The sequence below is a fragment of the Leptomonas pyrrhocoris genome (genome assembly GCF_001293395.1).
Source record: "Leptomonas pyrrhocoris isolate H10 chromosome Unknown, whole genome shotgun sequence".
Lineage (NCBI taxonomy): Eukaryota > Euglenozoa > Kinetoplastea > Trypanosomatida > Trypanosomatidae > Leptomonas > Leptomonas pyrrhocoris.
The window spans coordinates 31855-57631 of NW_015438371.1; the positions used below are offsets into that span (position 1 = coordinate 31855).

A 25777-nucleotide genomic window follows, 5' to 3' on the forward strand; every position below is an offset into this window, starting at 1 on the left:
GATTCTGCTGTTTAGGAATCCGCTGAAGGCGGCGGACCACTGCGCAAACTACGTAGATGCGGAAAGAGGATCTCGGACGCTGTCACGTCAGCGCCAGTAAGCACAAAAGAAAAGCTGAAACAAAAGGTCAGCAGCTTAAAAAGGTGAATAATGATGCGGCTGTTAATGACGCGGTCCCCGTAGGTTGCGCATGCAGAGTGGAAACATAAAACTGTCGCGTAAAGGAGAACACGTCGGCGCGACAGAGGGCAGAAACGAAGGAGAAAGCCGTTGAAACGTTAAATCACACGTGTGAAATGGAAGTCACTGCGTTAAAGACGAAAAAGAGTCCGTGGACATCAATACAGAGATATATAAAACAAAATAATGTTTATTACGGTTTCGTTGATCTCCCTTGTTGTGGCGGCGCACGTACAGGACAACAATGATGTGAGAGATTTGTCTGTGTGGTTTGAAAAAGTAGCTGCTAGACTACGTCTATGTTTTTTTCCCGGATTCTTTTGCACTTCAGTGACGTACGGTCAAAGCGGGAACAGAGAGAACGACGAGTGGATGAAGAAGAGAAGATAGAAAACACTTTTTTTGGCTTTTTGAAAATCAAAATAAAGAGAAACTCTGGAAAAGAAAGGCGAGGACGGGTGAAGAAGCGAACGTTAAAAGTGTTTTAAAAAACCAGCTCACTAGTCAGGTTGCACATAACGCGCTCTCGTGAAACACCTCCCAACTTCGGGTGAGCAGCAAGCATGCCTCTTCTTGCGTGGTCCTCCTTTCGAGGAAGCTGTGAAAATTGTCTTGTAATGAGCTGCCGTGCACTGATGCATCTCGAATTCATCAATTCACTCTCCTAGCACAACTGTGTTCTTTTTTGTATTGACAGTTTCCTTTTTTATTAATGAACTATTTATCGTATAGGCGCAATCTGTAACGGCGCCACGGTGACTTCGCTCACACGCTTCCCCGTGATGGGGTGTGAGGAGAGAAGAGAAAAGAAAACACCCTTCGCGCAAGGGCAATAAACCGCTTCAAGCAGGCACCCACATCCTCGGTTCGGAACTCCGCCCAGTGCTCAGAAGTGCATCACCTTGGCCTGTGCCGCTTCTCGCCGCACTACTGCCTGCATTGCGCCTATTAATGCGTGCAGCGTCGCCGGCATCTCATTCTGGATTGCATCCCAGGTGTCCGCAGATTGCAGCAGCGCAGTCGTCGTCCCTGGCCTGCCGTGAAGAAACACCTGCACACCCTCGGCCACACGCTCCGCGATAGGAAGGCTGTGAAGGTTCGCCACCGCAGATACGTTGCTGGCCTCCTCTCGAGCGATGTAGCGCGCACAGAGCAGCAAGAGCGCGTGCGCCACGTCCGGTGAGCACGCAGGCGGCACAGAGGACGAGGAGGCAGCCGACGGTGTGGAGATAGGAGAGTTGTGTGAGGGCAGCCACTGCTGGCAGGCCGCCCGCCACAGCTCCAGCGGCACCACGCCGTCATACTCGCCAAACGCGAGCGTCTCGACCCACGTCGACACACCATCCACCTTCGCGGCCGCCGCAGCCAAGTCTTCACACGTCAATCGGTCCAGCAAAGCCTTCATGACGAGCCCGCGCAGCCGTCGCCACTCCGCCCTTTCCTTTGCAGCGCTGCACGCAGGCAGCGGCCACTGGGAGAGGAGGAGAGCGAGCCGACCCAGAGCGGGTCGATCCACAACATCGTGAAAGGACAGGCGAGACAAGAGCAAAACGAAGCGCAACGACAGGCGCACTCCGTCTTCTCCTCCTCTCTGCAGGGCTTCATGCACTCCACAGCGGCTTTCGTTGTCCGCGGCGTCGGTAGTGGTATCTGAAGTGGCCAGCATCAACGCTCCAGTGTGCAGTAGCGTGCACGCCCACTGCACCACCACGCCGCCCTCTAAGTCGTAGTTCGGTGCCTGCGCCGTCATCAGCAAACACGACGTCACGGGCCGCAGCATCCTTTCGTCGGAGACGGCCGCCACATCACCGTCGAGTTCAGAAACGATTTGCAGTGCTGCCGTCGAAGCTGCCAGCACACGTGACACGTCATCGCACGCCGTCGGTGCGACCTGCACACCACGTGGTGGGGCGGTGGCATCCAGTACGACTGCCTTCGGCTCCCGCACCCGTGCGGGCTCGCCCGATGCCTCCTCATCCTCCTCCGGCGAAGCTCGCTGCGCAGACGGCCGCACGCTGCGCTGCAGGCTCTCCTTCACACGTCCGCGGAGGTTAACGCCGGTGACGCTCTTCAGCGTACGCGTGACGTAGAGGGCGGCGTGCTCCACGTGCAGGCTCAACCCTGGCCATAAGTGGCCCACCGCTGAACCCCGATGGTGTAGGTGCCGCAGCGCGGTCGCCCACGCCTCCAGGTGGGTCGGAGCCACCCACTCTCGCAGCGCTGAACTCCCCTCTGCATCGTCATCGTCCGCCTCCCGTGCCCGTTGATGAGCCGCCGTTGAAATCCACTCGGCGTAGGCCTCGAGGGCGATGCGAGGCACGGCGGGCACGTGAAAAATGTCACTGCAGTTGCGCACAAAAGGGCTGGCGGCGACGCTCAGCAGTTCGACGAGCGCCTCGAGCGACAACGCACCCCCGGCGGCACTCGTATACACTACACCCCCCTCCGTCATAGGGAGCAGCAGGCCCTGTTGAAGAGCGACGAAGACGCGTTGCACGGCCTCCTGCGTTGTGACCATTGGTTGAGCGGCACTCACCATCGCATCCACGAGAGGTTCCACGTGTCGAAGCAGCGTAAACCAGCCAAAGGCGCAGGCGTCGACGGTGACCGTCTCCTCCAGGACGGCCCCGCTCAGCCGCTCGAGAAGATGCAGCAAAATGATTCGATGCTCCTCTTCCTGGCGAGTGCGTCGAGCGAGGGACGCGTTGGCGGCGTATCGGCGGCTGTAGAGAAGCTGCTGCAGGCGTTGCAGCTCATCGACGAGCTCTTGTAACGACACCGCCTCCCACGAGTTGTGCGGCGCGGCGACGTCGTCTGATGGTGGGCTCGTGGATGGTGCCGTCGTGTCGGTCGAGGAGAAGAAGTACGAAGGCACGTCGTCGTCGTCGGTGGTCGTCACGCAGGGGTCCGTCGGCGGCTCCGAGGCACATTCAGACATCTGCTGCATCGCCGCTCCGTTTGCACGACGCTCCGCCGCGTGCTCCTGCGTGCGTTTCACCCGCTCTACAAGAGAGAGCGTGTGCTGCTGCAGCGCCTTCGCCTCCAACGTGCGACTCCAGTTCGATGGGTCGTAGCTGAAGTGCTGGTGCGGACGGAAGACGTGCCGATTGGACCACCGGAACGCATTTTGCCGATCTTGAATCTCCTGGGAGAAGGTTCGGTCGGGGCTGTGGTGGCGGTGGAGGCTGCGCCGCCCCGCCCACACACACGCGGCCGCCGTCGCCTGCGCGGCAGCAACACCTCTGCGCATTTCCACTGATCTAATAGATGCGCACAACACTGTTGGAACTAAAAGGATACGATAAGGAGAGGGGACCGGAAGAGAAGTACTTTGATTTCAAAAAGATGAGGCGGCAGCGGTGTGAATGGGCCAGAGAGCAGCAAAAATAAATGCGAGCAAGTCGCTGTTGTGTTTCCAAGGAAGGTGATGAAAGAGAAGAGGCCGCACCTCAGAGACCACGCTGTCCACCTAGAGCCTCTCGGTGAGGGTGGCAAAGCGGTTACGGATGATATCTTTTCAGTTGCCTTTTCCAATGCTGGGCAACAGCTGTTGTGGTAGTAGTAGTACAATCAGCAAATGATCTCTCACCTTGACAGAAAAGAGAAAGAATTTGAGGGGTATGAAAAGGACTCGACGGCATGGTCAGTTATTCTGTATGGCGCGTTTGCCCCACTTGCCTCAGACTTGTCAGCTCCTCCTTCAACAACTCCATCTCCCTATTGAAGATTTCCAAATCTCTCATCCACTGTTGCGCCACTGCGTCATTGCCCAACTGATCCAGCACTCGCGGTGAAGGGGCATCCGCCTGATCAACCGCTTCCTCGGGCAGTCTTCCTACTCTCGGCCGGAACGTGCACTCTCGCACGGCATCCTCGGCTGTCTGCAACTTCAGCTCCCGCAACCGCGCGCTGCGGTGACGTTCGTGCGCGGCGCTGCGCGAAAGAAAGCTGTCCCAGTGTGCAGGAGACATTTGCGCAGCTGCGAAAGGCGATGGAGAAGCGCCAGCGGCCTCAGAAGAAGTCGAAGCGGTTTTCTTCGATGCCGCGTAGAGAGGCGCCCGCGTTAAGCACGGGCTGCGTGCGAGCTCGCTGATGTGAGGGTGAAAAAGACGGGCTGCATCGACGGCGCTCTGTGCCTGACGGATCTGCTGCAGTCGTTTTTTTTGAACGTGTGCGTATGTGTGTAGACGTTCGCCTGCGCGGTCGTAGGTCGATATATGTGGTGCAGTGAAACCACTGCCGTGGTCCTCCGCACTGCGAGATACGCCGCACGGCATGTGGAGCAACAGAAGATGAAGATGTCCACTTGTTTTGTTTTCTCTCTTCAGATGATGATGGAGGCGTTGCTGTGGATGTCGCTGGGAACGGCTACCTCACGCGCACAGAACAACGACAGAGAAGAAGGAACCACTACAACCAGCAAGGAAGAAATATGCCAAAGAGTTGAGAAGTAATGGTTGCTTCGAAATGTCAAGCGTCATCGCATTAGAGAGAGCTTACGGCTCCTCCCGGCGCAGCAGCGTGAGCGCCACAGCGTCTTGCCAGAGTCTCGAAAGCAAAGGAGTCGAAGACAAATTTCCACAGCGGCAGTTGGGGTTGTTTTTAGAGTCGTTCAGAAGCGTCGGCGCTGTTGCTTTCTTTGCTAGAGGAATACGGACATGAAAACGGCCTCGCCAATGTTCAGTGTTGCGTGGTGCCAGTGAGAGGGGATGTACAGCACATCGCCTCGGTCACACACACAGTCCAATAAGTTCGCTGACTCCGCAGAGGTGTAGGTAGGACGCACATGTCGCAACCAATGTAGCGTGTTCGCGTCCGGGTCATACCGCGGCTCTCGCTGCGGCGCACTCAGCCACCACCGCTTCCGGCCATATACAACTTCTGCGAAGACTGCGCCGTGCGTGTGAAACGGCACCCCGGTGCCGCTGCCCGCAACGCCGAAGCTCAGCGCCGGGGACTGATGGGGATGCAAAAACTTCTTCGGCAGCTCATACAGCCCGTTCACCTCGCGCCAGTATTGGTGGTGCGGGTCACCGAAGTGGTACCACGAGGCGTTACCCCGCACCTCCTCGGGCTGCGGACGAAGATAGTTCCCAACGTAGTCCGCCAGCGTCGTGTGGCGCTTCGCGTACGAGTTGCGGTTGCCGGAAGAGAGAATGATTTCGTCGCGGCCGTGGTGCTCCAGCAGACGTTGCTTCTGCACGGCCTGCTGAAACTCGAAGTTGCGGGGTGCCGTGACGTCCACGGGATAATGGAGAATGACGGGGCGTTGCTCCTCGTAGAAGCGAAAGAACGCGTCGGCTGTCATTGCATCGTATGCGAGTCGGTCGATCGTGCATTCATCAGATTCGATGTCGTCGTACGCCGGGTCCGCGTTCCACGTCGCCGTCGCAACGGAGGAAGATGAACGTGAGAGGAGGAGACCGTGCACTGCGTCGCGAGCCGTCCTCTTCACTGTAGAAGCGTGCGGCGAGGCATCGAGTAACAGCAGCGCTGCCACAGCGACGAGGGCAACGGCGAAGAAGTGGCGAGTCGCCTTGGAAGAAGACGAGGAAGCTAGATCGGTCATGTCAAAGGATGCGAATCGGACAAAGAAAAACGGCGAAGTTGTGGTACAAGTTCAGTCGAGCTGCCTCATGGATCAACGAAGTTCACTGCAGCAAAAAGGGAGTTACGAACCTCCTCTACTACGAATTGGCTTTGGGAGCGTCTGATGCAGAGCAGGCGTTATCGAATACAAAAGCAAACAAATAAAGTGCGACAAATGGAGAGGAAACCGAAGACGAGATAAAAGGTGAAGGGAGAACACGGCGAGCCGTTTCCCACGCCGACGCCGCAATCGCCGCAGATGAGCAGCATCGTAAAACGGAGGAGGAGAAGCATCCCCCAGGGCAAAGGAAAACAAGCACAGCACGCTTCTCTATTATCTATTATCGCACACGCGATATCGGGTGCTCCGGCGCTCACGCACCACACTGCAAGACCGACGCAATGCTCAGCACGATTTGGCCACCTCGGACATCCTATGAAGTGCCCCAAAGACGCAGCAAAGCGTAGGCCGGCGGTGAGAGAGAGAGAGAGAGTAGGAAGACGATTCACTTCCGTGGTAATTTGACTCAAATACGACGTATTACATATAAATATTACTTCCTTCTCCCTTAGAAAGCCTAAAGGTGCACTTAGTTAAATACGCACTCGTCGCCACACCTTGAACTAAAAAAAAAGGCGAGCACACCACCCAACAAACAACCAAACAAAGATAAGGTGTTTGACACATAAATCAAGAGAAGAAAAACGTGAATTATAAAAATGAAAAATGAGGAGAATCGGAGTGTCACTTAAGACACACACGCATAAGACGACGGCAAACGACTGCGATGCAACGGCAACCCAGTTCTCTGTGCATCTCGAGTTCGCCTTCTCATCTTCTTCTTTTTAAGAAGAGAATAGGGATCGAACGTCGTCTCATCGAGATTCTTGAGATGTTGGTAAGACCTGCCGTTTTCATCTCTTTGAAAAGCAATGAAAACACGCAAAAAGATTATTGAATTTCGGACTTCGACAACGCGCTGCAACGCAGAGAGAAGGGTGTGTGTGCGTGTAACGGACAAGGGGGGAATGGTGTGGAAATCAAGGGAAGCAAACGGCAGCCTGAGTGTCTTCGTCTGGCCATTGCACCGCCTCGAAGCTTCTGCAGCCCGGTTACACAGATGCCATTTTATGTTTCAATAAGGAGAACTAAAAAGATAAGGAGGATTATCGCCTTTCATCGCCTCCACGGACAGAATAAAACCTGAAGAGAGAAACTCCCCATACCGTGGCGGCCGCCTCCCGTCAACCGAGGACGCGCAACCAGCCGATGCCACACACAAACACACATGCACACACGCGAGGCGCAGTGCCCTACAAGTTCTCCAGGGCAGCAATCGGGTCATCTATGATCACCTCGTTGCGGTCAATTGCGTTCTGCTCGTCGTCGTCCTCCGGCGCCTCGTCTTCGTCGTTCACGAAAATGTAGTCGCTGTTTCCGTTGTGGTCACGCTCCTCGGCTGAGCGGAAGTCACGTGGAATGGCGTTTTCCTTCACCAGCAAGCGCACCTCCGCCGGGGTGTAGCGGTGGATGACGTCCACCACACCGGTCTTATTAAAGTCCCGCTTCGCCACGAGCACTACATCGCCCTGACCAATCCACACCTTACGCACCATCGCCCCACGAATCGCACCGATCACGGTGGAACCGCCGGCGAGCTGCAGCTCGAGGCGCAGGTTGCCGAGGGCCTTTTTGACCTGGGCGTACTCCTCGCCCTCCTCCGGGTCAGCATACGTCAAATCGCGCTTCTGGTTCTGCATGTTACCCTTCGAGTTACCAGCCTTGAAGGACTTACCACCCTTACCCATGTTCTTCGGCATTTTTCGCGAGAGGAGGCCGGTGGCGGGGTTTATGCTCTTAAAGTACTTATATAAAGAAATAGACTTTTTCTTAGAAAAAAGGGAAGGAAAGCGCAGCGCACAGAGTGATGATTGTGCTACGAGAAGAGTGCAGGGGAAGCTCTCACAGTTGACTTCTGTGAGTGTTTGTGGGTCGGTCGATAGAGGAGGAAGGGGGAGAGGGGTAGAAGCGACAGTGGAAGAAAGAGTTGATGGCGTAGCGCATTGAAAGGCGTCGATGATCATGCTGAGATACGAAAAGGAAACGAGTTGAACTGTTTCGCTCGCGCCATAGAAGTAAGCACTGCGGTCTCACGATGGAAAAGATGCGCCCCTCCACTGAAACAAAAGAAGTGTGCCGTTCGGTTGCGTAGTCGTAGGAGTAAGTGTACTTCGCACGGACGATAAAGCAGTAAAAGACCAAAAAAAAACTCGGTACCATTCTGTGCGTGTGGTTCTCTCTACGCCGTGTACGCGTTCGGCCTCGACCACAGCCTACGCAACAACGCTGCATCGCTAAAAGGAAGAACAACGATGTGTACAGTGCGGCATCATTGAGCAAAGCAGCAATGGAAAAAAAAGAAAGGCGTAGGACCACGGAAATTGGAACCGAGGTTCATCGCAGGTAGGAGCGTTGGGCCTCGAGTGCGTTGGAGGTGCCGACGCGTCGTAGGTCGTCATGCGACCACTGGATCACCGCATAGCCGTCGTTCCGATACGGAGGCACGGCGACATCTTCAAGGCCGTACGCCTTCAATTTGGGAGGTGGCGAGCGACTCGGTGCCTGCTGCAGATCGAATTCCCCAACATCGTAGGGGTAGACTGGTGGAGGTGCAGGCGCAGGCGCAAACTGCTGCGGCGGCACAGGCAGTAGCGGTGATGGCGATGGACGCGCAGGGGCGTTGTACGCCGGAGAGGCACCGCCGTCTCCAAGCAATTCGGCTACGTGATCCTTTCTATTGTTGTTGCCGTAGCGGCCTTGCGGGGTGCGGCGGTTGACCTCCTCCTGCGCAGGTTTGGACGGGGAGGGCAGCGGCGTGTAGGAGGGGCCCGCAGCAGGGTTCGGGAGCGGCTGGTGGGTGATGGGGTTCAGCTTTGGCGGCGCTGCGGCGGGCACCGGCGCAAGGGAGTAATCGCGGATGCGGGGCTGCTGCGGAGGGAGCTGAATGTGCGTGTCGGGTAGCTCCTTCCAGTCGTACTCCAGCGTCTGCAGGTTGTACTGATTGGGCTTGCCGCACACCTCCTCTTTCTTTTTGAGGGGCATCGTGAAAGTGCCGGGAGAGGCGCTGATGAAGAAACTATAGTGCGGAAAGAAATATGTATGCGCCACAAAGGGCAAGAAGCTGCTGTAGCAAAGAAAAATGGGAAGGTGGAGAAAAACAAATAAAGCGGGTTCTTAAAAATATGCATTTGAGCATCAGCTAGACGCCTCTGTACTGCACGTCAGAAGCTTTCGCATGCACCACAGCAGAGCATCTATCGGCGCAAGCATGCAGTCTTTCCCACATTAAGAACCTAAAGTGGCCAACGGGGTATCGATAGGCATTGGAATGCGGCTGGAAAGCACGGTGAGCTGCTACGAGTCATCACGGACGCAGCTCCTTCTTTTGAAGTGCGAGGTCACCCCACGCCTGAGACAACACACAAAGAAGAATACAAAGAGCCGTCGTCACTTTGTACGGGTTTTGGCCACGTTTTTGTTGTTCTCCTTCGTGAGGCGTGAGACACAAAGATCCTCCAACAACACAACAGCTGCGTACACCGCAGGGGAGAAGGGACGCGACACGCAACCGTATACCACAACGACCCTCCGCAGCGGCCACCCTGTGCGCTTTACCAAAGAAGAACAGAGAAGAACAGAAAAGAAAGCGCACCGGTAGACATTCCTGAGATGTGACGAGAAAACACGCAAGTAAGGATGTGACGAGGGGGACCAACGCCCATCACGCCTACCCTTCTAGAACTTCTTCTGCGGAGCAGGACCCACTCCTGAGACAGCGGGGCCGCCAAGCGCGCCCTCGCCGGTGGCCTCAAAAGAGTCGTCGTCAAGGTCGAAGTCCTCGAAGTCGCCGGTGTTGGCGAGCATCTCGTTGTGCCATTCCTCCTCCTCCTTCTCCGTCCAAAGCGGGTCGACGTCGCTCGGGTGCGGCACGTTGCGCACACCCCAGTAGCGCAGCTTCGCATGCCGCAGCCGCCACCAGTGATGGAACTCCTCCGTCTTGAACTTGCTGGCCCACCGGTCAAACGCCATCTGCATGTGAGGTGGGCGCTGAATGCCCTTCTCCGTTTCAACAATGCGCGGCGGCAAGAAGAAGCGCTCCGGGCCGGTGGAGTAGTCCTCGCCTTTGTGGTTGTCGCTCATGTCGCGGTTTTTGTACTCCACAAAGTACATCGCAACGCCGTCGGAGCGCCGTCGCCCTTTGAGCCGCGTCATCATCGCGTACTTGGCGTTCATGTCACGGAAGCGCCGCGGGTACTCGTCGAAGGCCTTGTCCACCATTAGCGGGTCCTGCAGAAAGTAGGCGAGCTGCTGGCGGGAGTCAGTGTCGCCCGACTTCGACAGCTCGACGACGTGGTCCGCCAAAATACGCAGCGCCGGCGCGCGTGCGCCACCGACGATGACGTAGTCTTTGCGGATCATTTCGGTCACCATACGACGGGCGATCTGCTGGCGATGATAGGGGCTGCGTGCGCGGAACTTTGGCAGCTTGCCGCGCTCCCAGCCGTAGTCGGCCATCAGCGGCTCAGACGTGTCCCACGGTTTGAAGGTGATGGACGGGTTGTCGTCCACGCCGGCGAAGCGCGCCTTCTTTGAGTTGCCCAGCACCGGCGGCGGCCTGCCCTTCAGAAGTCGGCACAAGCGGAGCATCGCGCTCTCTAGCTACCTGGCTCGTTCTTTGACTTTTTAAAAATAGTTTTTTTTTAAAGAGAAGTTAGTTTCGCCGCGGGGAAGCGATGTCCGGCATCACCGGGTGTGTCCGAGAAGATGAGCGACAAGATGACAAAAGCAGAAAAGGACATTGTGCGGAGCGTTCAAGCAGATTCGGCGGACGACACCGCACGCGTGAGCGCTTCCAGACGGGAAGAAGAAGAAAACACTACCAGCATTTTTCCTCGCGCCGGCAGTCCACGTACGTGTGCGCCTACGTGTCCTTTTAGGAGCCCTCTTCCGCCTTGCAGCCTTCCTCGCTCACTCACCCAGGCACTGAGAACACAAGGGCGGCACCTGTTGTGACACCAGCGTTGACCACGGCGAGCTTTCACACTGGCGAGGAAGCACGGAAGGAGAATGGAGGCGCATCCCTTTGCCGATCAGTTTCTGCGCTTTGTTGTACGTCATCTACAGAGCAAACGTATAAACTCAACAGAAGAGAGAAGCTGCGCAGCGCGCATGAGACGTGCGCCAGGCGACGAAGAAACCAAAAAGGTGTCCTCCTCCCTGTGCTCCACACAACGGCCGAACGAGGAGCAAGGACGAGGTAGGTGTGCCCGCGGGGGGGGGCGCGGTGACGCACGGAGCCACCGTGAAGCACAACAACGCAAACCAACAACACACCTTGCAGGAAGACGGCAGAAAAGGAGATGTGGTGCGAGAAGAACGACAGATTTTTCAAAAAAAAAACTCCGGCCGGCGTTGATAACTAGTGGTACTCCAACTTCCGCGCTTCTTCCGGCCGCGACAAAGGCGGTTTTGCACTCTCCTCTGTGTCTGCCCGTTTGCGCCGATGCACTCGCTCACTCGCGAAGGACGCGAGCGAGTTCAGCAGCTTCTCCAGCTTGTCGCACAGCGCCATGTGCACCACGTGTGGCAGCATCTTCTCCGTCACACCGAGCCAGTTGAGAATCACCTCCGTGTTTACCGAAACGTCGCCGCCAAAGCGGAGCTGCGGCGAGAACTTGGAGCTGCGGAGTGCCTTCAGCGTCCGCTCATCCATCTTCACCACCGCCGCGACGTTCTCCACCGTGGGGGAGGCCCTGATCGATTCCGTGGGGCTGGTCTGACTATCGAGGTCCACCATGCCCGCCGCAAGTCCCGTCACCCCTCTCTCGCGGGGCAGCGGGGAGCCGGCGCCGTCGGCGGGGAACGTCGTCGTGTCCACGCGGCCGAACTTCTTAATTACATCCGCGTTCTTTTTATCGGTGAAGGACTTGATGAGATGAATCATCTCCTCAAAGTCGCGGAAGCGCGGGTTGCCGGTCCATGGGTTGGTCTGCCGCAGCGTGAGGGTGAAGCCGACCTCGGCGCTGCCCAGCACCTGACGCGTGTAGAACTCAAAGTGGTTCACGCCGTGGAAGCCCATCACCACGACTCGCGGAGCGCCGGGACGGAAGAGCTCCACGTTGTGCGTCTCGATCACCAACACCTTCTTCGCCGCGCGGTAGTCGTCACACGGGCACTCGGCAAAGGAGAGCCGGCCTTTCGAGAAGCTGACAACGACGCAGCCGGAGGTGGCCTCGCTGGACGAGATGGCACCCAACAACACGGTCGTATCGTCGAGCCCGATGCGGAACTGGCCGCAGGGAACGCGCAAAAGCCGATTGCCGAAGTGCGGAATGCACCCGCGAGCGGGCTGTGTGGAAGTGCTGCTGTGACTGTTCTCCGAGTCGCTGCCGTGCTCTGGGCCGGCTGCCGGCAGATGGTCAAACCCGTTCGCTCCTCCCGCCTTGGGGACGCTGCGCGGCCGTTTCGTGGCGCTCTCCGCATGGCGCAAGTGGAGCGTCTTTTCCTTCAGCTTCGCCGCAGAGACGCGGCGCTGCTCCGCGATGATTGTGCTGATGTTGCGCACGAAGTTAAGCAGGGCGGGCACGGTGCTGGGTGTTACCCCGAGCGAGCCGTGGTGCAGTGAAGCGTCCAGGTCGGTCGTAGTGAAATCCTCTTCGCCGATGCCGTCCATCGAGTTGCCGCGGAAGTCACCAACCTTGCAGTCAAACACGTCTTTCAGCTGCCGTTCTTTGAAGTTCACGTGGACCTGCTGCACCAGCAGCGCTTCACGGAACGTGCGCTGCTCCGGCGAGCGGACGAAGACCTCCGCGTCCTCGGCGTTCTGAATGACGAAGGCCTTCGCAAAGACGTTATCCATAATCATCCCTCCCGACAGCACGCCTTCGGAGCGGATGGACGTGTTCGTGGCGCGGCCAATCAGCAGGTTGACGGAGCACCCCGTCGCCCGCACCGCCGCCTCGGCCACCATGTGCGCCTCGCCAATGGTGAAGTGATGGGCACTCCCCGCGCCGATGTCGCAGAGGCAGAGCGCGTGCGAGAGACCGACGAAAACAATTCTACGTCGATCCACCACCTTCGCTCGCACCTCGTGCAGAGCGTGGTTGCCCTTCACCACCTGCTGGCCCAACTGGGTCCGCGCCATGCGCTTTGCAATGTCGTCACCAGCCGCACCGCGGGCAAAGAGATGCCGAATGGAGCGCAGCGTCTCGGAGGTTGTAAACGACCACATGTCAAGGACAAGGAACAGCTGCGAGACGTGTTGCAGGCGCACCGTGAGGTTCGGCTCGGTGCCTTCGGCGTTGCAGGGAAAATACGCCGCGATGTTGTCGACGACGCCAATGAGGCCGCTTCGCCGACTGATGCTGAGCTCCGCCTCTGGCAAGAAGAGTTCAAGCGACTTCACCTCCAGCTTTGTCTGGCACTCCGCCCGTAAGCGACGCAGCGTGACGGCGACCGAGACGTCGGGGAACTTGCGGAGAAAGCGCTCCTTGACGTCGTTGCGTAGAAAGTGCTTAAAGATGACGTCGATGGTGCCGCCGTTGTCGAGGTAGAGAGTGAAGGACGTCGATGCCGCAGGCTCCGTGGTGAAAACGAGGCAGAAATCGCTAATTGTCAGGTGGACGGCGGTGAGGCCCCGCGCCCTCCGCTGCGGTGGCGGCGACACGCTGCGCACGCCGTCGTCATCGTCGTTGTCGGCGCCGTCGTCCGCCGCGTAGCCGCCACCGCCCTGCGCTTGTGAGCGACGCAGCCGCACGGCGGTGTGCATCTCCTCTCGTCCGAGCGCCGCGGCATACGCACGCGGCATCGGCAGCAGCACCTCGATCAGCGCGCAATGCAGCGGCACCCCGAGCAGCGGCACCTCCTCCTCCATTTGCTGCACAAAGGAAAAAATGCCCTTGTTGCGTTCCACGCGTTGCTTCACGTAGCTTGTGGTGCACATCTCCACCTCCTGGGCCAGGGCGGTGATGTAGGGGCTCAGCTCCATCGTGCCAACACGCAGCTCCGCACGCACCATGGCGATATCATCGACGCCCTCACCCCGGCCGCGACGTGCGACGGTGCGCACCACCACACCAGGCAGCGGGAGGGACATAATGAGGTAGCGATTGTGCGTATTGTCTGCGATGCCGGCCTGGCCCGGTGCGTCCGCCGGCGTGTTCTTCGGCGTCCGCCAGCGGCTGTTGCCGGGGATGGTCAACCCCATGTCGAAGCCCACCCGCCGTTCCGTGCTGGACAGCTTCGTGGCACGCAGGGTGTGAGAGTCGGGGTAACTCCCACCGCTGCCACCGCCCATCGCCGCACCGGCATTCTGCGCTGTATTCGCCGTGCTGAAGCGCTCTGGGTCAGAGAAGCAGTACACCGCCAGCTCACTCGCCTCGATGCGGCCGGTGATGTCGAGGTGCAGACACATCGGCTCCTCTGTCGGCGCCTGCACCTCCTCGCTGTAGAGTACGCGTTGGTTGTCGCCCCCGCTGCTGGCTCTCGCCCGCTCCGCCTGCGTCGAAGTTCGACCACGGCGGCGACGCGGCAGGAGGTGCGCCTCCAACTTCGAGGTCGGCTGCTCCAGTGAGAGCTGCTGCAGGAGGCTGAGCAACAGCGAGGAGATGCACCCTTTTGGCTCCGACACGTCGACCACCACCCCCACCGTCATCGTGTTGGACTGGCGCTCCACACGCAGCGGGACCTCAATCGAGTCGACAGCGAAGTTGTTCAGCGAGTGCTCGTGCTCATCCGCGGCGTAGCTGGTGAGTAGCCCTTTTCCACCCAGCACCGACGTCGTGCGGAGGATGTCGCTTAGCGTCACCTCGCCTCGCAGCGGCGACCCGCCCGTGAAGAAGACGTGGCTGTCCTGCGCTAGAACCCGGCCAGAGAAGAGCATGGTGGTGTTGCAGCCCTGGCTCACAGACCCGCCCGTGGCGTAGATGGAGTCGGGCAGTCCGGGGTGGCCGGAGGGGTCGGCGACCAGGACGGGCACCAGTCGCTTCACCACCTCCACGTTACAGATAAAGGACAGGTCGCTCACTTTGATCTTCAGCGCGTAGGACGGAATAAGCTCACGTCGGTTCAGGCACGACGCGGTGTGGATGTGGCGGTCCGTCTTCCCACACGCAAACGTGTCCGGCAGCTTCTCCAAGATGCGGCGAAACGGAGCATCGCCAAACGGCACCACGACCAAGAACCCCGTGACGGTGGCGACCACCTTGTGCGATTTCACTGTACTAAAGTGGTCGAGCATGTCGCCGCCGCTGTTCTCGCTGCCCTCGGGGTGGGCCCCGCCGCGGCGGTACGCCATGTCGTGGGCGACCTGCTCCGTCATGGTGCGCAATTTGCGCTGCTGCTCCTTCTGAGCTCGACGAAGGAGTCGATCAAGCCTCCTCTTCTTCGCCTGCAGCCGCTGGAAGCGCTTCAAACGGTGGAGATGCAGAATGGCGGTGAGGCTTTCTTCGTGGGTCACCCGCTTCATCTCCCGCACGTCGTCCTCGGTCTCCTGCAGGCACTGCTTGATGAGCGCGTCGAGGCCAATGCGCAGGATCACCAGCGGCTCGTAGACTGCCAGCTCCCACTTCGACGTCGAGTTAGTGAAGGACTCCATTAAGGCGTTACGCAGCTCCTCACTGTAGCTGCTGAAGGACGCGGACTCCTGCAGCGTCTTCTTGAGACGGTTCTCATCTACCTTGCCGCTGGACAGGGTCAGTGAGAGGCCGACGGAGCCCCAGAGAAAACCACCGAGCGGGTGCGCGGCCTTCATTTTGTTGGCCGTCTCGATGCCCCGCCCGTTGCCGAAGGCGGTGGCCGCGACCTGCGCCATGTCCCGCACCGTCGGGCTCGCGCCGTTGCTGGCACCGGTTAAATTATTGTAGGTAGCCATCATCTGGTCGTGATCGTCGCGGTCCACGAGCGCCGCCTGCGCATCCGTCACGTGCACCACCCACCGCAGTGTCTGCCGGCTGTGGCCCTCCGTCGTGTCGGCCGTGGCGTTGAGGTTGCGTATCGTAAACCGCAGCGTCGTCATGGAGGTCAAGTAAGAAAGCCGCACGCCCTGCAGGAGGAAGAGAAAGCTACGCCGGCGGCGACGCGGCCCGTCGGCGGAGGAGCGGGAGTTGTCGGGCTCTGCGACAGAAGGCTGCTGCTGCTGCTGCTCATCAGCGAAGACCGACGTGACTTTGCGGTCACTCGATAGAGGATTTCCACCGCCACTACGAACACTACCTCCACCTCTGTTGTCAGCGGCGTCCCGCTCGCGCCCGCCTTTGGGTTTGCCGCGTGTGTGTGTGTCCTGGCCGACGTCGTCGTTCCCGGCGCCGCCGCTGCCGCCGGAGGGCCAACTCGAACTGTCGCGTCGCATGGCGCCGTCGTCGTCGTTTGCTCCCGGAGAGAGAGAGGTGGGGGAGCCCACCGTCTCGTCGCTGGCGGCGGGTGAGGAGAGCACCACCAGCACGTCGTTGATCAGCTTCTCGTAGGTGAGCAAGGTGTGGTTGATGAAGAGCGGGGTGATGGTGATGGCAATCGTGCCCATGGTAACACTGCAGAGCATCTTGATGGTGTCGTGGCTGTAGAGAAGATACACGTGCGGCAGCACAACTCGGTAGTTCTCCTGTGGTGCGTTGTGGGCGGTGATCGTAAAGGGGTGTAAGTGCAGCTTCACATCGACGCGTCCATTTGACGACGACTTCGTGAAGCACGAGATCTGCGGTAGCAAAAACTTTTGTACGATCCCCTGCGGCAGTCCGGCGTAGCCGGTGATGGACGTGGCCTGCATTTGCAACGTGATGGCGCTGCTGCGCCGCACCCGGCTCACTTCCTTGTCTGAGAACGAGACGCCGCGCCGAGTGGCAGCGGCGACGGAGGACTTGGAGCCGTCGCCGCGTTCACGACGCATCGAGTTGGTGATCTCGCTCACCGCATTGCGCCACGAGCTGACGAGGGCGTTCACCTGCGGGTGCAGCATCTCCGCCGCTTGCAGACAGTACGGCGAGTCGAAAACGACGTGGCGCACGATCATGTGCAGGTTCGTTTGATCCCCGCGCACGTTGAACTGCGAGGCAAACTGCGCCACGAGGACGACGCTGGCAATGTCCGCGGTGAAGATCTTGTTCCTTTGCATGATGTGCGGCGCAGAGGCGGTCGTCTCACATCGCGGGCCCGACTCGTGCGAGATGGGCTCCATCGCACACTCCGCGACGTAGTGCAGTTGAAGTTGATGAGCAAAGAAGGAAGCAGTGGAGTGTAGGTGAAGCTGCTCGGTCGATTCAGGCGGGGCGGGGTAGCGGCTGCGCTTCGCCCGCTCCCGGGCTCGGTTGGCCTTGGAGCGCAGCCGTGCCTTCAGGACATCGGAGATGGTCTCGGTCAGCGCTTCGGTCTGCACGCACTCCCGCGACGCCACCGACTCCATGCGCGACTCCGCACACCCGGTCAGCTCCTTTCCTAAGAGACGAACGTAGTTGCTGTCCGAGTGTTTCGCGCTCAAATCCAGCTGATGCACCGTGAAGGTGCCATCGTAGATCATCAGAAGCGGCTTACCCTTCTCTGGACCTTGCCGTGCGGCAGCTGCGGCGGCTGCGGAACTTTCCTGCGGAGAGGAAATGCTGAAGGCTGACCTCCCTTCCATCATTGTGGCCGTCTGGGGTGACCCCAAGAATGTCGGCACGCTCACGGCGGGCGATTTACCGCCGACACCACAACCGTTGTGCGGCGAGCCACTCGGCAACTTCGCCGCGATGCTGCGGTTTCGCTGGGCTGCGCGGGGACGCAGTACGTGCAGCGCCGACGGCAGCACGTGCGCCCTGACCAGATCAATCTCACCAACGCCTTGGATGTGCACCTGCCGATCCCGCAGCAGTCTCGGCATGACAGCCACGAAGTTGCAGAAGGGTTTCCGCAGCTCCACGTGGCTCACCTCGTGCTCATTCACCACAATCCGCTGCCTCACCCGCGCTGTGTCGATCAACCGAATGGTGACGCTTCCTAGAAAGCCTTTGCCTTGGATCGTGCTACTCTTGTGCGTGCGGGCGCCCTCCCCGGCCCGAGAAACAAAGGCGTTCCATTCAGGGCTGAGCGGGGACGCATCCGTGTTGCCTGGCGTAACCGACGAACTCTCATTGTACGCTATCCATGATCCCGACAGTCTCTCCTTGCCTGCCGCCCGCAGTCGACCTCGCACGTCCTCGATGACCTCCTTAATGAGATGACGGAGTTGATCAACGTAGTCCGCAAAGTCGCGCGTCACGTGACAGGCAATCTGCGCTGTTGTAATGTTGCACGCCCCGCCGTCTGTGCCGCGCCACAAATCTCGCTTCCCTTTCCCCGCCACCTGCGTCAAGAACACCACCGCCAACGACGGCTTCGCGCTGTCGTACCAGACCAGCGGCACCTTGGCGAGCAGGTTGCCCTCCCGCTGCAGCGGCTCCCACTCGATCTGCGTCACAACGGCGAAGGTGTCAAGCTTTAGCGAGGCGGACACCTTCTGCGAAGCGTCGCCCACCTCCTCGCCGCTCGGCGGGCGGTTCTGTGCGATAATGCCGCGCAGGTTGCGCACGAGAATTGTCGAGCTGTACACGCCGTCCACCGCACACGACGGGTCTGGCAGGTTCTCCGCCGGCACCGGCAGCCGTGTCAGCAGCTTCACCTCAATCGCGGGGACGGACACGCTCATGATGTTGTCTTCCCAGAGCCAACGCTTCTGCTGGGTGCGGGTCTTGCTCTTCTTGGCGTGCGATCGCAGCAATCGCGGTGGCGCAGCCGCCGGCGAGGTCGAGTTGGCCGCGTTGACCAACGGGGACGCGGCCCGCTGCAGGTCGGTGTTCTTGGGACCCCCAAGCGACGCGTGCATCTGCAGAAAGAGGCGCACCGCGGCCCCGGCCAGCACCGCCGCCTCGGGTGTCACCAACACCGTCATCGGGTCCAAGAGCGCCACGTGCAAGTGACGCGAGGTGGAGTTGTGCTTGGAGCGCTCGCGGTTGTCGACGACGCAGCGGGCCCACGCGAAGAGGTCCGCCTCTGCCTGCAGCATGTCTCGCTTCATACTCGAAAAGAAGACGGGCGCGCGCGTTGGGAGGTCGAGGTTCGGGTAAAAGCCGACGATGGGGAGTTGTGCATGAAAGCCGGTGCGATCCCGCACCTTCTGCGGCCCACTGGGTCGCTGCGGCGGCCAGTAGTCTGTCGCGCACACGCCGTTGTCGTCGCTCTCCGCCTTGTCAAAGGTGCGGTAGAAGAGGTGCGGAGGGACGTGGACGGACGCCGCGGAAGACCCCCTCGCACCGGGAGCGCCGCCGGCAGGGAAACCTTTGGACGGCGCGGTGCTGGGTTTGGTGCTTTGAGGCCCCTGCGGGGCCTGCGGAGACCTGCCGGCGCGGGCGGGTACAGGTCCGTCGTTGCCGCTGTGGCCGACGCAGCGGTCCGCCGCAAAGGCGCGGTTGTCTACCATCCGCCGCGAAGAGTCCTCGGAAGAGGAGTCGTTGAAGAAGTCGTCCGTGCTGCCGGTGCAGGAAGCGGAGCTGTCAGCGGAGAGCGACACGCACGTCTCAAAGCGGTTGCTGTCCTCCGGCTTCTCTTTGTCTGTTGGGAACATTGTATCGGACAGGCTTGCACACCCGCTCCACTTGCCGCCAGAAGCGTCGTTGTCGTTGCCCTTCGCATTGTTGTTGTGTGCCATCGTGTCGAGGGAGTCGGAGGAGACGTCGGAGCCGCGGCTGTCGTGTGGGAAGGGGCGTGGCTGCAACGGCGAAGCCGCCGAGTTGTCTCCTTCAGCGCTTGAGCCTGGCGGGTGCAGTAACAGCTCTGCAGGTATCCACGAGCGCGTTGTTGGCGGCATCGGTGGCACAGACCCAGAAGCTTGGTTTGCCACTGGTGAGTAACCCCGTGTTGCTGCATCAGGAGCTTCAGTAACCAAAGACATTGTAGCGGCGGCAGCAGCGAGGTCTGCCGCCTTCGTTTTGTTGAGTGGAGTGGGACGAGGCATGGTGGCCGGTTCCGGCATCGCCACCGCAGTGCTCGGCGTTCTCCGCGTTGACGACGACACGCCTTGACCGGCAGTTTCCGCATTGGCCGCCGCTGCCGCCGGCGTCTTTGATGGCACCGTTGGAGGGCAGTGCGTCGCGGCGTTCTGAAAAGGGAAGCCGATGAGCTGCTCGTAGTCGTTCTCCTCCACAAACTGCATCTGCTTGCTGCGGTGGTTCTCCAGACTTTTGTCAAACGGGTAGGCGACGTACTGCCGCACACAGAGTGAGGTGTGCAGCGCCATCACCTCCAAATAGTTGCCCCCCGCCGACTCATCCTTCAAAGAGGGCAGGTAGAAGAGGGCCATTTCGCTGGTGCGGTGTAGCATGAGCTGCACACCGAGGTCCTTCGCAGCCGCACTCAGGCGCTTGTTCGAGTTGCCGTCGTTCACCGTCGACTGGGCCATCGTCACACCCGCCGGCAGCTCCAGCGCGGCGTAGCCGTCCTCGCCGATGCGCACTACCCCACGCACGCTGCCTATGTTCACCATCAAGAAGAAGAGTCCGTAGTCCTTCGAGTCGTCGCTGGCCTTGTTGCACTCATCCATGAAGTTCGCAAAACCCAGTGCGACGTCGTAGGGCACTGTCGAGGCGAAGGGGTGCTGATGGGCCACGTCGTGCTCCGTGTCGGAGGTGTGGGCGCTGGAGGTGGGCGAGTCGGCAAAGAAGAGGCGACGACGCTTGCGGCTGTGCCCGTGCTTGCCAACGGTGGACGGGCGAGCGGCGTCGTTTTCGTAGGAGTGCAGGATGGGGACGCCGCCGCCGCCGGTGTTGAACGGCTCTAAAGGCTCCTGCGGGGACACGGCCGACGCCGTTTGCGAAAAGGGAACGGCGGTGGTGGTGGGGGTGGAGGTGATGAAGGACGGCTGCACGCTGACCTGCACCTCCTCCTCCTCGCCCTCCATCTCGCCGGGGATTTGAAAGCCTTGGGGCAGCGCCGCGGCTCGGCGGGCGGAGCGCCACTCCTGCATCTCCACCGCGTCCCCCGCCGCGTCGTCGTCGTCGTCCACGCGGCTCGTACCCTCCGGATCGTCTGGGCTGGGCTCGAAGGAGGCATTGAGGGCAACCGGTCCGGCGGGCACCGCAGCGCCGCTGCCGAAGAGCGCCGTCCCACCGCGGCCGGCACGACGCCGACGCATACCGCCGGAGCGGGGAGCGTCCGTTGTGTTGCGCAGTGGGCCTGCTCGGACCACCTTCTCTGCCAGCAGCTCCGCCGCGGAGAGCGCGTCCGCCACCTCCGCCTCCATCATCATGTCCTCCGCCAATAAATGCCGCCCTATCGTCTGCGCCACGTCCACCAGCAGCATGAGCTGCTCTGCCGTGGCCTCCAGCGAGACGCCGTCGACGATGACCTCCATCGACTCGTGCACTTTGGGTTTGAGCGGCATCTGGCCGAAGTGCTTCGTCAGCGCGACGGCGATGGCACCGACAACCATGTTCGACTCCGCGTTGCGAGAGAAGTTGCCGCGGCGGTCGGGGAAGCGCACTGTAATCGGCGAGAGTGTGACGCCCGTGTCGGTGACAGCGAACTGCTTGACGTATGTGAAGGTGACGAGGCCGGTGGAGAGGTTCACCTGCGGGGAGCCGTTCACCTGCCCGGTCGTGGCGGTCGCACTCACGTCGACGAGCCGCACCGACACGCAAATCTCCATATCGTTCCCGGCGGGTTGGCTCTGCTCTAAAAACTGCTTAAACTCCTTCCGCTTGTTCTTCCCCGTCGTGGCGTGTGACTGCAGCTTCGCGAGCAGCCAGAAGAGCTCGTCCGGGGCGATGGTGAAGGTGTTGTCGAGGAAAATGTTCTGGAAGGACTGGATGAGGGCTTTAATGTGCGTGCCCATCAACGTGCCTCGCAAGTTTGTAAACTCGAGATCCAAAGTGAAGTAGTTGTGCAGCTTCGTACGCCCGGTGGTGGGGTCCATGTTGTCGCGTGAGATGGGGATCGACTGGTTTGGCACCTGCATGACAAACAGGCCGTTCATCTTGAACGTCTCCGAGTAGGCCCAAGGGATCGTAGCGCTCGCCTGGTCATGCAGGGGGTGGCTCGGTGGCAGGCTGAGGTACGCTTTGATCTCCCGCGCCGAGGCCTCCAGGGGCCTCGTCACTTCGTTCTCGTAGCTGAGCTGATACTGGTCGCTCGGCAGCACCACGCTAAAACTGCCCGACTGCAACTTCACGGTGGCCATAATGTTGTGCGCCAGGTCGTTCGGGTCCTCGGCGTAGACGACGTTGTGGGTGTTCACGTTGAGGTGAATGGACGCTGTGGACTCAACAAAGACCTCAAACCGCTTCACGTTCGGGATGAAGTCGCGCACCGATCGATTAAGCGTGTTGAAGAGCTCGGTGGAGAGAGGGGCGTCGTGGTACATGCTGGCGGCAAACTGCCAGTCGTTCAGCAAGTCGAGGAAATAGTCCACATACACCATGTACCAGTACATCTCGACCCCCGACAACTTTGTGAGGATGTTAAAGAGCTTCCGCCCATTCCATAGTCGATCGTCCTGGCGATCCACGAAGAACTGCACGGAGTCGGCGTGGCACAAGATGGTTTCGCGGTCGAGCACGCAGTTAGCCCACACAGTGACGTCCTTCGCGATAAACAGGCCCTGGAAGACTTGCTTTTCCTCTTTTGGCAAGAGAAAGAAGGCGGGCTGGATGTACTGCGCGCCTGCCCCGATGGTGGCGACCATCTTCGCCTTGCGCCGCGAGTCCTTAATCCCGAAAGGCGGAGACGGCACGATGCTGCGTCGCTTGAAGGGGATCTCGCACGTGGTGTCGCGCAGAAACAGCACGAGCAGTTCAAACCCGGCGTTCGGCCGCGGCAGGCCAACAACGAACTGCAGCTCCTGCAGGGGCAGGTAATTCGGCGGCAAGAAGTACTGCCACAGCTGCATGCGACAGTACTCGAGCCAGGGGCCATAGCGAATGACCGGCGTGTCAATCAGAACCTCCACGCCTGTCGTGGGCAGCGCACCGCGACGCACCGGTTCGCCTGCGTACACGTTGGCGGCATCCTTGTAGCACACGAGGTGCACGGTGCCCTTATCCTTTCCGTCCATCAGCACGCCGTATTGGCTAATCAGCTCCGACGACGATGGCGTCTCAAAGGGCAGGTGCTCGTAGGACTCCGCCACACCCGAGAAGAGCAGCCGCGCGCACTCGTACAGCGTGGCGTTACGCATTACTTGGGTCTTGCTGAGTTTGCTGTCCAGCTGCGCCATCCGCACATCCACCTCACGCAGCGTCAGCTCCGTCACAAATCGATAAAGGTCCAGTGCGGGGCAGCTGTCCTTGGTAAGAAACACGCGGCCTTCGCCCTGGTGGAACGTCAGGTGTAAGAAGTACGGATGGGTCCCCGCAACGGCGCCGAGGTCAACATGCGCAGAGCAAATCTCAAGCTCGACGCAGCCGATAAAGTTGAAGAACTTCTGCGCAAACGACGTGTTGAGGATGTTGTGCTCCTGCAGCTTCCGCGCCGCCCGCACCTCGGCGGACACCGGCGGCTCCGTCATCCCCTGCGCGTCCAGATCATTTTGCTCCCAGCCCTGCGAGTTGTCGGCCGCCTTGCGCACCCACTGAATAACGGCTCGCTTCACACCCTCCTTCGCTGTCGCTACCTTGCCGTGCCGCCGCAACGCCTCCTCTGCTTTTCGTGTCTTCTTCTCGTCCGCGGTGGGGCCTCGCTTATCTCTCCGCGCCGCCGCCGCAGCAGCAGCAGCAGCAGCGGCGGTGTTGCTACCATTGTTGTTGTTGCCGCGGCCCTCGCGTACTGAGCCAGCAGCGGTGGCAGAGGCGGAGTTCGCCGCCTGCGTCGCCGCTGCCTTGGCGAGGTCCAAATACTTCCCCGTTGCGTTGTATATGCACAAGCGCACGCCGTTGAGGTGGATTTGGAGGAGACCGGCTCGGCTGCGCACGAAGACGTCGTTGGCGTCCACCACCTTAACCACTTCGTCCCCGAGACCCTCAGAGCGGGCGGGCGGGTTGCTGCCTCGCTTCAGCGCCTCCGCATCCGGCACGGAGACGGGCGTGGTGAACTCCTTCAATGTGCTGCGACACTGCGACTGCGGCGGCAGCGGCGCGGGCGTCGCCTCCTTCACGTTCGGGCTCTCACCTGCGCTGCTGTAATTGCTGTTGTGCGTCGAGTTGGTCTCCCGCAGCACTGAGTGGTTCAGATCACCAGAGAGCCGAGGGAGGGGGTCGGGATGCGGCTCTGTGCCAGTGCCCGCGTCGTCCACGTCGATGTCGTCGCCGCTGCTGTTTGTGCCTTGCTCATCGAACTGCACGGACACCTTCCGCTTTTCGACATCGACGTGGACGACGGTACCTTTCACATAGGCGAGGTTGCGCCGCACCCGGCAGCGAGTACCGACAAGGGTGTCACACACCATGTACTCGTGCACGCGACTCCAGCGGGAGCGCTTGAACCAGAAGCCCCAGAACGCCAGGGTAACGTAGCCGTCCACAATGTGCAGCGACAAATTCTCCGTCTGGAATGTGAAGTCGCGAAAGAGAACGCGTCCCTGCAGCGGCGCAATGTGCAGGCCGCTGAGGCCAATGCGGATGTTACGCGGCAGCACCAAGAAGCGCAGGAGAACGACCGTCGCAAAGGCCAGCGCCTTATCAACGTACAGCATCAACGTGAAACAGCATACAAACAGAAAGATGACGGAGAACAAAAACTGGAGGAACAGACTCGTGTCGAACTCCACCGTGGAGTCGGAGTTCGCCATGACGCTGAAACACAAAAGTTCAAGTGTAAGCAGATGCGAAGAGAAGAAGAAGAACGAGAAGAAGAGTCCGAGCCCGTAAATGGTGGTATAAACTGAAAAGCGGCAAAGGGGGAACGCGGCGGATACGGCGGAGAGCTCCTCTCAGCCCTTTTTTCCAATACGGAGCAGCAACGACGCAGAAGCTGACGGGAATGCAACAAGAAAAGAAGGGGGCGGTTCACCTCCCAAAAAATAAAATGGAGAAATCAGACAACACACAAGTGCAGCAAAAAATATATATTTGCTAACAACAGCGAGGGAAGATAAAGGTAAATAAATATATAATACAACGTTGGCCGGAAATACACAAAACGGTCTTTGCAGGACAGCTGAGAAAGGGAGAATTAGCACAGAAAAGAGTCCGGCAGATTCAAAAAAAGCCCGAAGGCGGCTGAAGATCTTAACGAAGAAAAAAAAGGGAGAAAGCGATTCAGCAGGCGTGGAAGTTAGCCTCTATGCAAGAATAAGGAGCGGCGGGCGCCAAAGTGTATCGGCTGCGGGGGGAGAAAGGGAAGACAGAGCGGAAAGAGAGGCGGTCGCATCCACGTCCGCACGGATGCGTGTCTTTGTTCTTTCCTTTTTTTACGTGATTGCGCAAAGAAATAATATAATGACAAGAGAAGCACCAATGGTAGGCGTTGCAGCAGAACACAAGACAGCTGCGAAACGTAAAGTGATATGAGAAGAGTTTTCCAACGAGTGCTTTTACTCGTGCTATGTATGCCACCCGAAAATAAAAGCTCGCTAAATGGGGTAAAGGAAACACCGGCTACACAACACCGGCAACGAAGCCAGAGGCAACCACGTGGCACACGCACAGCAACCTATAATTTGCTTGCAAAAGGAGGGGGAAGGGTGTGTGTGTGCGTGTGAGAACGGTGCAACGACGTGAGAAGGAGAGAGGGGACATAAGAGAAAGAAAAAGAGAACCGCGCGACGTCACTGAGGCAAAACAAAGAACACCGACATCATCACGGTCGTTTCAACATGTTGGGAAGGTCGCCCGTGAAAGTCGAAATGTATTGAGAGAGCCCTTGCTGACCAAGTCGAAGGGAGACCTTTTTCCAGGCAAAGAACGGCACCGCCTCGCCATCCTCTCTTTATTTGTGCCGAGTCGATCTCTTTGTTCTTTTCAGTTGCCGGACCCCGCTACAATTCGGGGTGCACAACACACTTGTATAAAG

At 59.5% G+C, this 25777-nt stretch overlaps 7 protein-coding genes across 11 annotated transcripts; all 7 read right to left on the reverse strand.

Annotated features, from left to right (window-relative positions):
• Positions 1-1066: 1066 nt before the first annotated feature.
• On the reverse strand, positions 1067-3469 carry ABB37_06606 (putative mitochondrial hypothetical protein; the record flags this gene model as incomplete). Its single annotated transcript, XM_015804917.1, has 1 exon — positions 1067-3469. The coding sequence occupies exon 1, from the start codon at positions 3428-3430 to the stop codon at positions 1067-1069; it is 2364 nt and encodes a 787-aa protein (XP_015656210.1). The 5' UTR covers positions 3431-3469.
• Positions 3470-3827: 358 nt separating this feature from the next.
• On the reverse strand, positions 3828-4591 carry ABB37_06607 (hypothetical protein; the record flags this gene model as incomplete). 3 transcript variants are annotated; one of them, XM_015804920.1, is made up of 1 exon in its annotated part: positions 3828-4591. In XM_015804920.1, the coding sequence occupies exon 1, from the start codon at positions 4455-4457 to the stop codon at positions 3828-3830; it is 630 nt and encodes a 209-aa protein (XP_015656213.1). In that variant the 5' UTR covers positions 4458-4591. The 3 variants fall into 3 exon arrangements, with proteins under 3 accessions (XP_015656213.1, XP_015656212.1, XP_015656211.1); XM_015804919.1 differs by having other exon boundaries at positions 3828-4553; XM_015804918.1 differs by having other exon boundaries at positions 3828-4549.
• A 231-nt stretch (positions 4592-4822) lies between these two features.
• ABB37_06608 (hypothetical protein) lies at positions 4823-5891 on the reverse strand (the record flags this gene model as incomplete). The annotated part of the gene is made up of 1 exon (XM_015804921.1): positions 4823-5891. Exon 1 carries the CDS (start codon positions 5747-5749, stop codon positions 4823-4825), a length of 927 nt encoding a protein of 308 aa, XP_015656214.1. The 5' UTR covers positions 5750-5891.
• Positions 5892-7083: 1192 nt separating this feature from the next.
• On the reverse strand, positions 7084-7746 carry ABB37_06609 (putative Eukaryotic translation initiation factor 1A; the record flags this gene model as incomplete). The annotated part of the gene is made up of 1 exon (XM_015804922.1): positions 7084-7746. Exon 1 carries the CDS (start codon positions 7588-7590, stop codon positions 7084-7086), a length of 507 nt encoding a protein of 168 aa, XP_015656215.1. The 5' UTR covers positions 7591-7746.
• A 478-nt stretch (positions 7747-8224) lies between these two features.
• ABB37_06610 (hypothetical protein) lies at positions 8225-8955 on the reverse strand (the record flags this gene model as incomplete). Of its 2 annotated transcripts, none has more annotated exons than XM_015804924.1 (1): positions 8225-8955. In XM_015804924.1, the coding sequence occupies exon 1, from the start codon at positions 8870-8872 to the stop codon at positions 8225-8227; it is 648 nt and encodes a 215-aa protein (XP_015656217.1). In that variant the 5' UTR covers positions 8873-8955. The 2 variants fall into 2 exon arrangements, with proteins under 2 accessions (XP_015656217.1, XP_015656216.1); XM_015804923.1 differs by having other exon boundaries at positions 8225-8907.
• A 610-nt stretch (positions 8956-9565) lies between these two features.
• Positions 9566-10510, reverse strand: ABB37_06611 (putative mitochondrial 50S ribosomal protein L17; the record flags this gene model as incomplete). Of its 2 annotated transcripts, none has more annotated exons than XM_015804926.1 (1): positions 9566-10510. In XM_015804926.1, exon 1 carries the CDS (start codon positions 10475-10477, stop codon positions 9566-9568), a length of 912 nt encoding a protein of 303 aa, XP_015656219.1. In that variant the 5' UTR covers positions 10478-10510. The 2 variants fall into 2 exon arrangements, with proteins under 2 accessions (XP_015656219.1, XP_015656218.1); XM_015804925.1 differs by having other exon boundaries at positions 9566-10504.
• Positions 10511-11249: 739 nt separating this feature from the next.
• ABB37_06612 (hypothetical protein) lies at positions 11250-25428 on the reverse strand (the record flags this gene model as incomplete). Its single annotated transcript, XM_015804927.1, has 1 exon — positions 11250-25428. Exon 1 carries the CDS (start codon positions 24552-24554, stop codon positions 11250-11252), a length of 13305 nt encoding a protein of 4434 aa, XP_015656220.1. The 5' UTR covers positions 24555-25428.
• Positions 25429-25777: the final 349 nt, after the last annotated feature.